A 14,280-nucleotide genomic window follows, 5' to 3' on the forward strand; every position below is an offset into this window, starting at 1 on the left:
TAATTAACACAAGATTAATTTTGCTTAGGGCCGGCCAGTTAATTCATAGCGCTAAGAGAAATACGAGTAAAAGTAACCCTTTCTTTTGGAAATTGAAAGAGCTTAGCTTGCAAATAAATGCTTATCGCAGCCTAATGTGCGCATAAGTCTGTGGCACTTAACAATTTTAACGGCTGCCACGAGTAGCTCCAAAACTAAACCAAAACAACAGAAAACAAAACAAAACAATAAACAACTTAATTTTGGGCCTTTGAAGAGCAGCGCTGCAGTCCACACGCGCATTTGGAATTTTACGAGCTGAAAAGTAACCGAGCAGCCAAATCCTTAGGACTTGGGGCAATTAAATCTAATGTGAATTCCATAATAACATGAGCATGACAAAGTACGAAGACTATGGACCCAAGGGGTAGTTACACATTTTGATTTATACGGTTCTTCGGAGCGCATTTTCATGCCTTTGACAGCCTGGCGACAGGTTAACCAGCGAGTTCACTGTTAAACTGCCGGCCCATTCATTCTAATGACAGGAAGCGGAAACCGCAGTGGGGGTGACCTGCTCCTGTCGGCAGGTTTTATATTTGCATATTTTTTTGGGAATGTTTTTAGCCAAATGAGCAATTGGCCAGAATGTATTTTAATTGTTGCCCAGCTCCATGCATTTGCATATTTTGAGCCTTGGCCACAGCGGACCAAACATGCAATGTGCTTTATTTAGGCCCAGAATTGTGATAATAGGCTAGTTCACGCTGCGCCAAGAATGTGCTTGATAAGCAGCTAATTTAAGTTACAACAAAAATCCAAGCACTACGCATTTGGGAAGAGCCCATAAACCACTGAACATTAAATCGCCCGTTGACCGTATATCTTAAAACTAGGACTTCCAGCTATATAAGCATTGCCTTATGTGGCTGGCTTCCAGGTTTTATGAAATAATTAAGTTTTATGTATTTTCCTTACTAGTGTTCACTGATCTGATTCCGAGCTGACAACTGTGTGCAGAGATTTCGTGGAAGCCGTAAAAACCCATCGCCCCAGCTACTAGCTACTAGCACACAGTCGGGCGACCGTCTGCACCAACATTCATCAACTGCAGCAGCATCAGCACCGGCATCGGCATCGGAATCGGTACTGGCAGCAGCCAACATCATCTCGCCGACTAGTTTAATGGGGTTCTTGCTTAAAATTTGATTAGAATTCGACGATTAAGCACAACTTTGGGCCGAACCCATCGACTTGCATAATAAAGCTCACGCAGGCAACGCTACTCACTTTAAACAGTTGCCAAAATTAGAGTTGAGCACGGTTCTTAACAATGCCCCATACAGGTGAGTTTCCGATCACTTTGGATACCTAATGAGCTAAAACTGCTTCAATGAAAGCATTCAATGCGATCACGCCCTAAAATATACTAAAAACAAGACTTAAAATACTTATTTTGATAGTGATAATCGCGACAGCTGAAAGGCAGTCACAGCCCTTAGGGTAAAACTCTTTTGCGCTCCATAAAAGAGACAGCAAACATAAAATTCGCACTTCATTAAACTCGAAACCAACGCCCCGAGCAGTTGGGTAAGGTAGAAGGCAAGTTGTTAACAGTAGCGATGCCTCGGGTCGGGTGGGCTGAGACGGTACGGAAGAGCGATTACGATTACTCATAAGTTTGAGCGTAGATCCCGTTTAGGGTAAGAAGAGAATGGAAATGGTTTTTATTGAGCACACGGCTTTTGAGGCATCAAATCTCTTTCAGATTAGTGGATATACTCTTATAATAGTATATACTTTAACAACGAAATAACTATTTTCCTATTGCAGGCCAGGCGGGTGTCAATCAGTTGGGCGGAGTCTTCGTCAATGGACGCCCATTGCCAGACTGTGTGCGTCGACGCATCGTCGACTTGGCGCTGTGTGGCGTTAGGCCTTGCGACATATCCCGACAGTTATTGGTATCTCATGGTGAGTATGGTGGCTAAGGTTGCGATTTAAATACAATCAACTAAAAGGATTTTCGGCTCTTTCCACCTGGTAGGATGCGTTTCCAAAATTTTGACGCGCTTTTATGAGACAGGTTCCATCCGGCCGGGATCTATTGGTGGCAGCAAAACGAAGGTAAGATTAATGGGTAGGGGTCGGTCCGTGGGATAGAGGCACGTGTGTGCTCCCATGAAATCAACATACGATTACATGTATAAAAATCAAACGCATAGTAGTAAATCCATAAAGTATCACAGATAAAATAGGTATTTTACATGTTCTTCGGACGACAGCTTTTATAGATTATTCGGGGAGACTGTTGCGTGGGCAGAGCGCAACAAATCAATCTCATTGGCAGGCATTGATAACGGTATAGCACGCTTTTGTCCCCACCGGGATCATAGTAGTTGGCGTTCGTCAACTGCTTCATTTCACACGCTCAATCAACTTATTGCGGCTACTGTGTGGCTTCTACGGTTGCGGGCCAGGAGAATCGCTAAGCATAGTGAACCTGCGTATGTCAACATAAGCTGCAGGTTAAACAAATGTTCAGGTGTGCTTACTGTTTTCCAAACACAACAGCTTCAAATAGAACTCGTAATTAACCTCCAAGTGAAGTGTATTTCATATTGTACGGGCGCGTGATATGGTGATTCAATAACTGCCTGCACTTGCTCGGACAAAACGTGCATTTAACACCTACGCCATGTCAATATGGAAGTGTCACCCTGGGGCTTACTGAGGAAAAAGAGTGCTGAGTGGAGAGGGCGTAACAGTTATAGAGGCCAAAGCAGGGGTTAGATGACCTGACCGGTCATACAAAGCGCCTTCGTGTGCATGATTTGATAAGATCTCTGATGTAAATGTGAACTCTCTAAGGGGCGACTCCGAAGTATACCTGTATTTATGAATTTTTAATGAATTGCCGCGTCACACGTGAACGTTGAGCAAGGCGACTTTAGCGGCACACCTTTTAAAATTAAAAATATGCAGTTAGCATATAGCTTTAAAAAACATAAGTTGATATATATCTATTGAAACAACAACTGAGATGGGTGGTTGTTGACTGGCACTTGTACTCTAAGGCCTTGGCAGTCTGATAAATAGTTCTTGTACGTACATTACCTTAAACAATAAAATTTCACGGCATTTAATGCCTTGGACATAGCGTACACATCAAGGGAAACCAGTGTCTAAGCCACACCCTTTCTCTTTTTCATATCTTTACCAGCAAGTTGCAACGCCCACTGTGGTCAAAAAGATAATACGCCTGAAGGAGGAAAACAGTGGCATGTTCGCTTGGGAAATACGTGAGCAACTGCAGCAGCAGCGTGTTTGCGATACCAGCTCTGTGCCGTCGATCAGCTCAATTAATCGTATATTGCGTAATAGTGGTCTCTGGACAGATGAGATGACTTCCAGTCAACAGAACGCGGCAGCTGCAGCAGCGGCAGAGGCAGCGGCAGCGGCTCATCAGATTTCTGGCAGCGGTACGCCTACCGCTTATGCCTCGTCTGCGCAGCTGTATGCAAGCGGCGGCAATGCAGCCGCCGTAGCTACACGTATTACGCCCACTACTGGCACGCCCCCTATGTCGACGTCAAGCTTGCATTCACGCTATACCAAAGCGTCACCTTCGCCTTCATTACTGAGTGATGGGCTACCTCTCAAACCCGCGCCCAAGCTGCCTCCATCTCATGGCAATAGTCCTAGTCATGGACTGGCAACTGCCGTGTCCAGTCAGTTGGGTGGCTTAGATTTAAGCTACTCGGCACTGCACAAGCACTGGCTATGGAATCCTTCACTGCTCTACTATACCCAAGCACACATGCAGGCAGCCCAGGCGGCAGCAGCAACGGGCGGTCCGATTTTGCCCTATGGAGGCGCCTTCATAGCTCATGGTGCAGTCAGCATGGCCGCTGTGGCTGCAGTTACGGCAGGAAGCTGTGCAGTTGGTGGCGGTTTCACAAAATCTGAGAGCTCAATTGATCTGACCAAACCGTGCGCCATGGGCGATCCGTTGAGTGACTGCGATTCAGGAAAATCCTCGCCGTTGGCGCTTACTCTGAGTGCAGATACAGCGAGCGTTACAGATATGGTGAGCAGCAGTCCTAATAGTCGCAAGAGGAATCCATACTCCATTGAGGAGCTACTAAAGAAGCCTGAGAAGCGTTTGCGTTTCAGCAGCGAATCGCAGGCCAGTTTGGATCGATGTACGGCCAAGCGTGATAATGTTGAATGCATAAGTTCAAGTTCCACTTCAAGCTCCAGCGAAAGCAATACTAGCAACGTCAGCTTCGATGATACAGCTACATTGACAAGATCTCAGCTGGAAGAAGCTGACAATGAGGAAGATTGCAGTGTCGAGGTTGTCAACTAGGCCATCTTAGCTGACTGCGTTTACCTAATCTTAGTAAGAATCCCAGTTTTAAGCAAATAATACATATGTTTACTTTAGATTACTTATTCGTGATAACTAATTAATCGAAATAAAATCAATCGATCTGTGTAAATGTATTTGGTACCAATATGCTATGTTCGTTTCATTTCTAGGCAATTAAATGACTCAATAATTGTAAAATAAATTCGCAAATATTTCTTACAAAATATTTTGTGCGTTTTCACTTTGCGAGAATTGGGGAATGTCTAATTATTCATATACTTGTTATTATAAAAATATAACTTTCATAAATATGATGTGAAGTTCTGAGCTTGAGCATAGTTGATTACTAAGATGGGGTCTTAACTAGACCATTCTTGATTAAATTATTTTTACTACAGCATAAAATTAAGTATAACGTGAGCTTTTGCGTTGGTTTTCAATGAGCTGCCTGGTGGTCCCTGGGTTGCCTTGTCGCTCGATCGTTCAGTCGGTCTTTAATTAACTAGCGTGCCAGCGAAGTGTCAACAAGTTGCCAACACCACGAACAAAACTTCATTGCAAAGTACAAAATTACAAGATGTCTGACACGACCATAACTATCGATCGCCCGCGGTGGCAACTGCACTTCTTCGCACATCGTTCCACCGCAGATTCCTGACACAATGTGCTGTGACAGCAAATACTTGGGGCACAACTAAATTTAGATGCTTATTACAATTTTTTATATTATTCTGACACTTTAAAATTATTTAATTATTATTATTATTTTAAGGAAAATTTTGTATAATAATTTAACTTTTACTAAGTTGCAAACATTCCTTTGCAAATTGTTATTGTAAAACGCATGTCAACATGAAATTCAGTTTTGTAATTGTAACTCATTTTGGCCCACTGTACAATGTTTGCTAACTTGGCAAAGGCGACAATGACATTGAAATTGTCTTGAGGTGCTGTAGTTCGCATTACCGTGGCTGCATTGTGATCAGAATTTATAAGCAGAAAATAAGATCAGGGACTGCTGCCGGGGGAGGAGCAAAGAGAAGCCAAGCCAGAGGTGTGAAGCGCTTCTATTATATGAAATCACAGCATCGGCGTGTTATCAATGTTCACTAGACACGTTCTGAGTAATATTTGGTAATATATATATTTGCTTTAAATAATAATCCAATATCGACGACTTAAAGAATTTTAGAGCAATGTAAAGGATGAAGCCTTACAAACTTAATGAAAGACTAATTTTTTGTCAAAGTGCAAGCCTACGGAACGTGCGTTAAATATGCGAGAAACGTATGTTTCGCAGCTTGGGGCGACAAAAAGAGATTTAGACACTAGCAAAAAAAACTGCCATAATTGTATCACGTGTAGGGCTTGAAGCAGGAGGGGCATTGCACTTCATAAACAATGCTAAAAGGCGTTGAGGATTCGCACAAGAAAACTGGTGGTCAGGAATGCAGCACAGAGAGAAGGCCTTCCTTCTAGCAGGCAGCACCCCAGCTCCAGCCCCAGGCACAATCGCAATCGCTTCTGTTCTGAGCCTGGTTGTCCCACTTCGGAATGATCAGGCATGACTATGACTGACAGCCCGAATGCGAGGCTTCGTAAAAAGTTTCTGCTCTGGACAAACAGAGGTGGCCACGGACCGCTGGACGGCTTACGTTGAATGCACATATCGATCGTTGGCCGGTGACCGCCTCCATCATAAGCCAGGGGCGACACTTTTGGGCCAGTCCAGATCGGGCCAACAGAATATTTTTATACGCTCGCGTTCGTAATATAAATGAGGTAGGCATGCAGCAGCATCAGCATCAGCATCAGCATCAGCAACAGTAACAGCAACAGCAGCAGCAGTAGGAATATCAGGATCGTGCCCATCTTCAATTCGATCTCTCGATTTCCGATCCAAAGCGTTTTTTGTAACCATTCGCTAAGTTTAGCGCGACGAAAAACGCGCGCGCCGTTCTCTTTCCTGGGCATTTGGATTTCGCGCTCGTTTCGAGGTTTTTGTATCGCTTACCTGCAGATATACGAGCATGTGCAACAGCGTCTGCGTTAGGCAAAGGAACTGAATCTGCTCAAGGAGCGCGTCTTAGTGCAGACTCAGCTACTGCAATGTTTCGTCGCGCTTTTAGCATTTGATTTGTGATCCGGTTTTTGCGACTGCTACACGTTTGCCGCATAAATCAAGATATTGTCGGAGAATCAGACAAGATGAGAAGCAGCCCCAAACATATCTGGCCGTGCCTGAGAAAGCAATCGATGCGACAGATATTTTTATGGCCGTAATGTTGTTGTTTGATACGATTAGCGGCTTTAAATGTTTGACAACGTATATAAGTGTTAATTGACATCGGAATATTCAAAATAATCCTCAATAATGGTTTTAGATAAATAAAAAACAATTGTTATAAAAGTGAAAGTGAAAAAGTGTGTGTGTGTGTGTATATGTGTGTGTGGGACGGGGGCTTAGATGGGCGCTCCCCAAGGCTCTGTGTTGTTTTTAATCGATTGCTTTACTCAGATTCTGCAATGTTTCAAATATTAATTGAATGGTAATACCTTCCGTTGTCGTACTTTTGCTTCTTATTACTGAAAGTTAAAGTCTGGGTGTCTTCCGCTTTCCTAACTATGGACCTTTGACACCTTTAATATTGTGACATTTTCAGATTTTCCCTTCTTACCTTTTGACCATTTGTCTCTTTTTCCTGGTCCAGTTTTTGTTGTTGACTTCAATGCGGCGCTGCTCTTGTTAAATAAACCCATTTTTTATGGGTAATTTCCTAAAGGTTGACTTAATTACACCCGGCCGAACTTGAACTCGAGATCTGGGCGATGAGCCAGGCTTGTCAACGCATTTCGAGATTGATTTCTCTGTTTCTTGTGGCTAACTCCGACCGCTGTGCGCGCAATTAAACCGTAAAAAGCGGTTAGGCAAACCGAACATAAGAGCAACAATGGGAAAGGGTTAATTGGCAGGCACCGGTAACAGAAGCAGTTATGTTCTCATTTAAAACGCTCGACAACAGGTTAAAGCCAAATGTGAGGTAATAAAAATTTAAAAATGCTTTCCTGCTTTCCTCATGGGTCCGCTCATTAAAAACGGATCGATAAGCATATATCGAACGAAACAGTAGCACCAGCGCTCCCTCGAAAACTCGAAAAGTAGCCAAAAACTGCGACATTTACATAATGAGCTTTTATTGTTGCTTGATGGCACCCAAAAGAGCAATATCTATAAACTAACAACACATAATTTAGCGGAAATAAGTCAATTATAGTAGTATAGTCTTAATTTGCTAACTCGTCTTTCGAAAAGCCTGCAATATCAATTGTGAATAATTCAAATTGATTTATGTTGACATTCTTAAATCTGGCTTTTGTCTTTTGGCTTAAATCAGTGAGCATAGCGAAAATCGGAGCATATGGAGAATGAACATGTATAGTACGCTAGTGCCAGTGCATATAGTGCTGCATCTATCTAGCCCGTCTTCTAGATTTACATACCTTTATAAGGATATACTTCCTTGAGCACTAACTGAAGTTGATCGATTTCAAACTGAGCGCAGCTGGAATGGGTCATAAGAACCACGTACTGAAAAGAGAATGTGCCAGAAAGACACATAGACGAACAAGTGAGACGATAAGGATACTGTGGCTAAGTTAGAGCCATCAGAACGCGCTCGTAAACGATTCGTCAAATCAAATGAGTAATGCATGCTTCCGCATCGGCATTCGCATTTCCTAAGAGAAGGGCAAGTGATTCACCTGCTCCTTGACGCGCACACATTAGCTGCGCATCGGCACTGCTGCCCGCATTATCCTCGGCTCTCGACGAGTTCTCAAGTGGCCATCATTAGCTTGGTCGCTTGGTCGACAATTACGCCACTTCAATTGTCTTTGACATGACTACACAGGATCTGCAACGTAGCTTGATGCACCTTTCAAATCGCACTCTGCTCATTTTCTTTTCCTTTTAACAAGTCCTGTGCCGATGCTGGCCGCCTTGCTCGCGCCTCCTTCGCCTGGCAATGGTAATGGAATTATAATTATAGACTCCGCTCCCTCGCTCGCTGTTCTGCACTGGCTAATGTTGTCAGCGCGTTTCGTGGCCAGTTTGCGGTTGCAGGTTCTGATGTCTCCACATTAAATTGTCAAATTGTTTGCGCCTTCCTTATCATGATGTTTGGCAAGCAAAGGGAAGCACGTGCTCATCATTTCTCAATGCCCTGTAGTCATGAGGCATAAACGTTGTTGTATTATGTGCTTTTATACCCTATATTGGTATAAAATGGTATATTGTCGGGGAGAAGAATTCTCAACCCCCTTAAGTGCAAGCATCCATATGTGTGCTATATATATACATATATAACATGTATATATATAAGCATATGTATATAGTTTTTTAATATATGAATTATATCTATACATACATAAATATTCATATATACATATATATATATATATATATATATATATATATATATATATATATATATATATATATATATATACACACATACACACATATATATATATATATATATATATATATACACACATACACACATATATATATATATATATATATATATATATATATATATATATATATATATATATATATATATATATATAAATTTATTACATTTTAAATTTCCAAAGCCAAGATAAAATCAAGCTTGTTGCTCACCATTGATGTATATTTATCTATATTTTAAGACGCCATCTATGGTATAGAGTTTGTTTGTGCAGAAGCTGCTTGATATGATAATTTAGTACATGCATAATCCATATGATTGTAAGCTCTTTCGAAATTGCTTTATGAAAAACTTTTTCAAGATTCCATCTAGTGTATAGAGTGCATTTGTTCATCGTGCAGAAGCTGTTTGATATGACAATTTAGTAGTTTTATAATCCATATGATTATAGGCTTTTTCACACTTGCATTTAAAAAAAACTATGCTTTAAGACGCCATCTATGGTATAGAACGTGTTTGTGCACCTTGCAGTAGCTGCTTGATATGATAATTTAGTCGATGCACAATCCATATGATTGTAGGCTTTTTTCGAAATTGCATTTAAGGAAATCTATATTTTAAGTATAAAGAGTGCTTGTGCACCGTGTAGAAGCTGCTTGATATGATTATTTAGTCGATGCACAGTCTATATGATTGTGGGCTATTTTCGAAATTGCTCTTAGGGAAATGTATAACAGAAGGCATATAATTGTATACTTGTATATGCTAAATTGCAGTTAGGGAAATATCCAATAAAACATTTTGGCTAATGTAGCAACGACTGAAGGTATCTTGGATGAAAATTAATTTTAGATGAAATTAAGGTTAATATACCTTAATTTTAATTTCGAGGGTTGACCACTCAAGGGTTTCTATAGTCAATATTAAATAATGATCACATTCAGTGATATTCTATGCCTATTTGAAAAGCTTTTACCAAGTGGTAAAACAAAAATTTTTAAATTATCATTATTGATACCCAATTGCCTTAAAGCGGTTTAAGGCAGCATACGGAATTACTATTGTTACGAGACTTGCTGAAATACAAATTGTTGTTTTTAATTTAAAGCGTGAGGCAACAGGAAAAGTATGAATGCCCTTAAAAGCGAATTTTACTTGAACACAAAAATGCGTTGCGCATAAAAGGTCAAAAGGCCATTTGCGCCTAATTTAATTTTATTTGCAGTCTGTGAGAATGAAAAAGACTGTGGATGCAGGGGGCGTGTTGCCGTTGCTTAGGGCCGCCTGCCTAATTCAATTATTGTACCACTGTAAATATGATTTACACAGGCAGCGTCACTCAGCAGCGCGACTCTGGCGATGCCTGGGCAACAATTCATACGCACATTTGTTCGGCTAGAGGTCATAAAAAAGCGACTTACAAAAGAAGCTGCGAAACAGCAGCTGAATTTCGAGGAGTCGCCGTTAACCATGTAGCCGCCTATCATTCACATTTCAGCCCGAACGGCAACGAAACAGTAGCAATTCAAACAAAAAGTATCTGCAGTTATTGTTGCAACACAAACGAAGCTTGCTGATAAAATCTCCGCAGATGACGAAAGCACGGATTAAGAAAAGTATAGTGTGGCCTTCAACGTGTGCTCGACTTGCCTTTTATCGGGCATCCAAATCAGTTCAGTTTGGTTAAAGACTTGGAGTTATTTCTCTAAGGACATACGACTACCAGAAATTTGTACATATAAAGATAGTTTACAGATATTATTATTTTAGCTAAGAATATAAATTTGGCAAAAGTTTGTCAAACACTTCAAAAAATGTTTGTGGCAAAATATGGATAAACTTAAGTTTCGTATGCTGCTGTTGCCTGTCGGTATAATTTATGTCATAAAAACTGTGAAAAACTAAGAAAATATTTTGCATAAAACAAAGAACATCTCTTCAGATACTCACACGCTCCCTCGCACACAGGCACACACGCAAATCTAGGAAAAAATGATGTGGTAATATGGAATGTTTATTTGCTGTGAAATTTGAGGCAAGCAATGCACGCCGACATTCAGTAAAATTCATTTTCAGCACTGCCACAGCTAAATATTAGAACTCGTAATAGCTCCACTTGGTACCCAGTTTGCACACATTTCATAAACATAAATGTAAATTACTTTAAACCAGCGAACATCAAAGTCAAACTTCAAAATGGATATTAAGCATTAACAAATTTTCACTTTTCAAACAGAAAGCAGTAAAGAGAAAAGAGGAAACGGAAAATAATTTCGTTGTGCCTCGAAAGCGGGGATGGCTGGAGAATATGAAGTAGATCTTAAGCGACCCATTGCTGCCAATTAATTTGACTTTTATTAAAGAAATAATGAAATTAAACAACGAAACCGAAAACTTAAGCATAACCGAACGGGGTTCAATGGTTGGGGTTAGGGTGAGCCCCTTATTGGCCCTTGATTGATGAAACCATCCAGCAATCAAGCATCACTCAAAGAGAGGAGCAGCTTCACAAAGTTTGTGGTTTTCCTGTTAATGAATAATACCCAAACGGGCAATGCCAATGGGACACATGTGCTTCCATCTCTCTCTCTCTCTCTCTCTCTCTCTCTTCGTGTTCGCCCTTTCTGGCAGTATCAATGTGAAAAGTGAAATAGTGTCATAAATTAATTAAACTGTCGCTCTTTTAGCCTATGACACTTGAGCTGTCAACTCTAGTGAATATTGAACAATCTCTCGCTTCATTGAAACTTTTGAAGGTGTACAAACATAGCCAGTCTCAGCAGTTAATGTCAAAATAAAGAAGAGATTTTGCTAACAGACATCCAATTGAACACTGAGCCAAGCGACTACGATCAGGGAGAAGGAGGCGTGGCAGACCCCATAAAGTATATATAATTTTGACCAGGACGACAAGCTGACACTTACTTTAATATACTATGTGGATCATCGAATCTTGGTGTCGTAATGTCGGTTTTTATTTTTATTTAATTTTCAATACTATATACAAACTATTGATAATATTAAGAAACGCAGATAGGACTGGGATTGGGGTATTTCCTAGTCGGGCTTATTTACTTGTTTATCATTCCTCTTTTAGATGTCGCATTGAGGAATCCCAAGATTCGAAACTTGATGGAGCAGAAAACTTAATTCAATTTGCACACTATGAAAAGAGATAGTTTGGCCGTACAGGGTATGCGGGCAGCCACCATAGTTAACGCTGCGGCCGACCGCAGCCGGTTGGTCCCAATTTTCAGCCATATTATGGTTCATATATTCGACGGCATGAAGGTCAACCAACATACATACATTGGAACAAAGAGCTACACTCATTTTACAAAAGCGACTGGTCAATTGAAGAGGTTAATTTTGTGTGTTATGCCGGGGCTTAGTCGTGTCTCCGGGGTGTCAATGGTAATGCTGCGTATGCCACAGGCGGCATATAACGGACCAATTGAGCGTCCGTACGAACTTTAACTAGATATGGCGTTGGCAATTATTATTTCAACAAATTAATGAGTGCTGGTCATACGGTCATCATAGCATAATTGTAATTGCTGACTTATACGGGAATGGCATCGTCAAAGAGCGCGTTGCTTATTAAAATTTAATTAATATCATGCTGCAAGTGTGTACGGCATGTCTAACATGTCAATTATGCGGGCATCATTTGTTATTTCTTTTTGATATTTCAAAAATGGCCATTAAAGGGTTCGCTTATGGAATGGGTCTCCAAAAAATGGGTTTCGAAGCGATATGTCTTGGTGTAACACTCTGCTCTCTCTAGTCGAGACTCCGAATCCCCGACTCCCGACTCTGATACTCCAACTATCGCTACGCTATATCATTCTCTTATATATACACTACAGACAGCATAGCCACATGCACATACACAAGCAACCATAAGCAGAACTTACGCGACGAACGAGCGGACGGACAGGTAGACAGACAGACAGATGGGTAGGTGGACAGACAGGGCTAAAGCGACTTAGCTCGCCTGTCTGATCAAGAATATATACTTTCTGGCAGCTGGCACGCCTTCATATGGCTGTTAAATACATTTGCACGATAACATTATACCCTGAACTGCCATTTTACAGGGAACGAGACATGCACACAAATGCTTCCTATGCAAGCCTAAGATTCAGTTCAGTGTTGCAGTTGCTTTAGGCTGGTTGCTGTTTACTGGGTGTTGACAGCTCTTTGACCGAGGTGTTTGAGTTTTTGAGGGGAAGTTGGAGTGCAGGTGGGCGCACCTGAATACAACGTTGACAGATTTTGACAATCTACTTATTGTTGTAGCCTGTAGTAGGTATTGCAGTTGATGGCTGGAAACCGCAACATGCGGCGAGAGAGCAGCTAACATACCGTGGAAAAAGAGCGTTAACCACACATGTTTTCACTTGGCTTAGAGATGTCCAGTGCTCTCAGTAGAAGAAAGCCACTTGATTTGGTGGTCAATCTTAAAGTAACTGCTCATCAAAGACAGTATATAAGAAAATATACTTAATATTTATTAAATAACTTCGATTTGTAAGCATGACTAAGCTGCACATGAGTGCGCTCTTCGAAATTGATGTTCTCCTGCAAAATATATTGCCTACATGCGAGCAAATGAAGGTAATTGAAAAGTTGCAAGATTCGTTGTTGCCTTCATTGCTTGGCTGCGGTTCTATGATGTCTGTGCGTCTGCAACACAAACTCTTTAACTCGTGTTGCTTAGCTCATGCAGGGCAGGTATATAATGAGCCTAGGGTTCGTTACTTTACATTTAAGTGTGAAGAGTGTATAATATATTTGAGGCTACACAGTACTCTAAATCGACTAATCTATGCAAGTTTTCCTGCTTCGGTTCACACAAGCTCCAACGTCGTCCAGGACTCTTCTACCCGTCGTCAAGCTAGAGGAGCCAAGGAAGTTGTCAATATATTTTAATACTCCAGCTACTAGCGCAAACTTCTACATAAGTGTATATACATATATATATGGATGCATGGGGAACTCGCAGAAAATTTCAGTTGCAGCTGTGCGAGCTGTGCTAACCAGTGCTCAAAGCAATGCGTACCGTGGCGCAGACGCTTGGACATTGTCGTTGGCTCGGGTTGCTGCTGATTGTGCCTGTTGTTGGTAACGGACAGGTAGCTTGCAACAATAATTTAAGCGATTTTGCACTTTTTGCGAGTGGGTTAATGGCATACCAGTCGGTACCGGGGGCGGCAAGTAGCAGGAGGTTGGATTCGGGATCGCTTTTGACACAGCAAAAATGCTTTTTACACAAAGACTTTTCAGCGGTGGCGGCGTAACGGACATAGCTTATGAATTCCACAATTCTCACCGACTTCACGGAAATTGTGGCCTGCTCCCACTGTCCACGGGAGAAGTGAGCACCATTAAGCACAAAGTAAAAATGTAGACCATGTGGTTGGTGCTGCTGGGCAACCTTTCAGGGCA

General features: G+C 41.3%; 1 protein-coding gene and 1 long non-coding RNA gene across 2 annotated transcripts; both read left to right on the forward strand.

Moving 5' to 3' along the window:
* The first annotated feature begins 1,312 nt into the window (after positions 1-1,312).
* LOC111593197 (paired box pox-neuro protein) lies at positions 1,313-4,351 on the forward strand. The gene is made up of 4 exons (XM_023305821.1): positions 1,313-1,325; positions 1,813-1,953; positions 2,027-2,106; positions 3,203-4,351. Exons 1-4 carry the CDS (start codon positions 1,313-1,315, stop codon positions 4,349-4,351), a joined length of 1,383 nt encoding a protein of 460 aa, XP_023161589.1.
* A 758-nt stretch (positions 4,352-5,109) lies between these two features.
* Positions 5,110-6,766, forward strand: LOC111593194. The gene is made up of 2 exons (XR_002751024.2): positions 5,110-5,488; positions 5,547-6,766. It is a non-coding gene; the product is annotated as an uncharacterized LOC111593194 (long non-coding RNA).
* The last annotated feature ends 7,514 nt before the right edge of the window (positions 6,767-14,280 follow it).

This window comes from Drosophila hydei, unplaced genomic scaffold (genome assembly GCF_003285905.1).
Source record: "Drosophila hydei strain 15085-1641.00,03,60 unplaced genomic scaffold, DhydRS2 tig00000315-arrow-arrow-pilon, whole genome shotgun sequence".
Lineage (NCBI taxonomy): Eukaryota > Metazoa > Arthropoda > Insecta > Diptera > Drosophilidae > Drosophila > Drosophila hydei.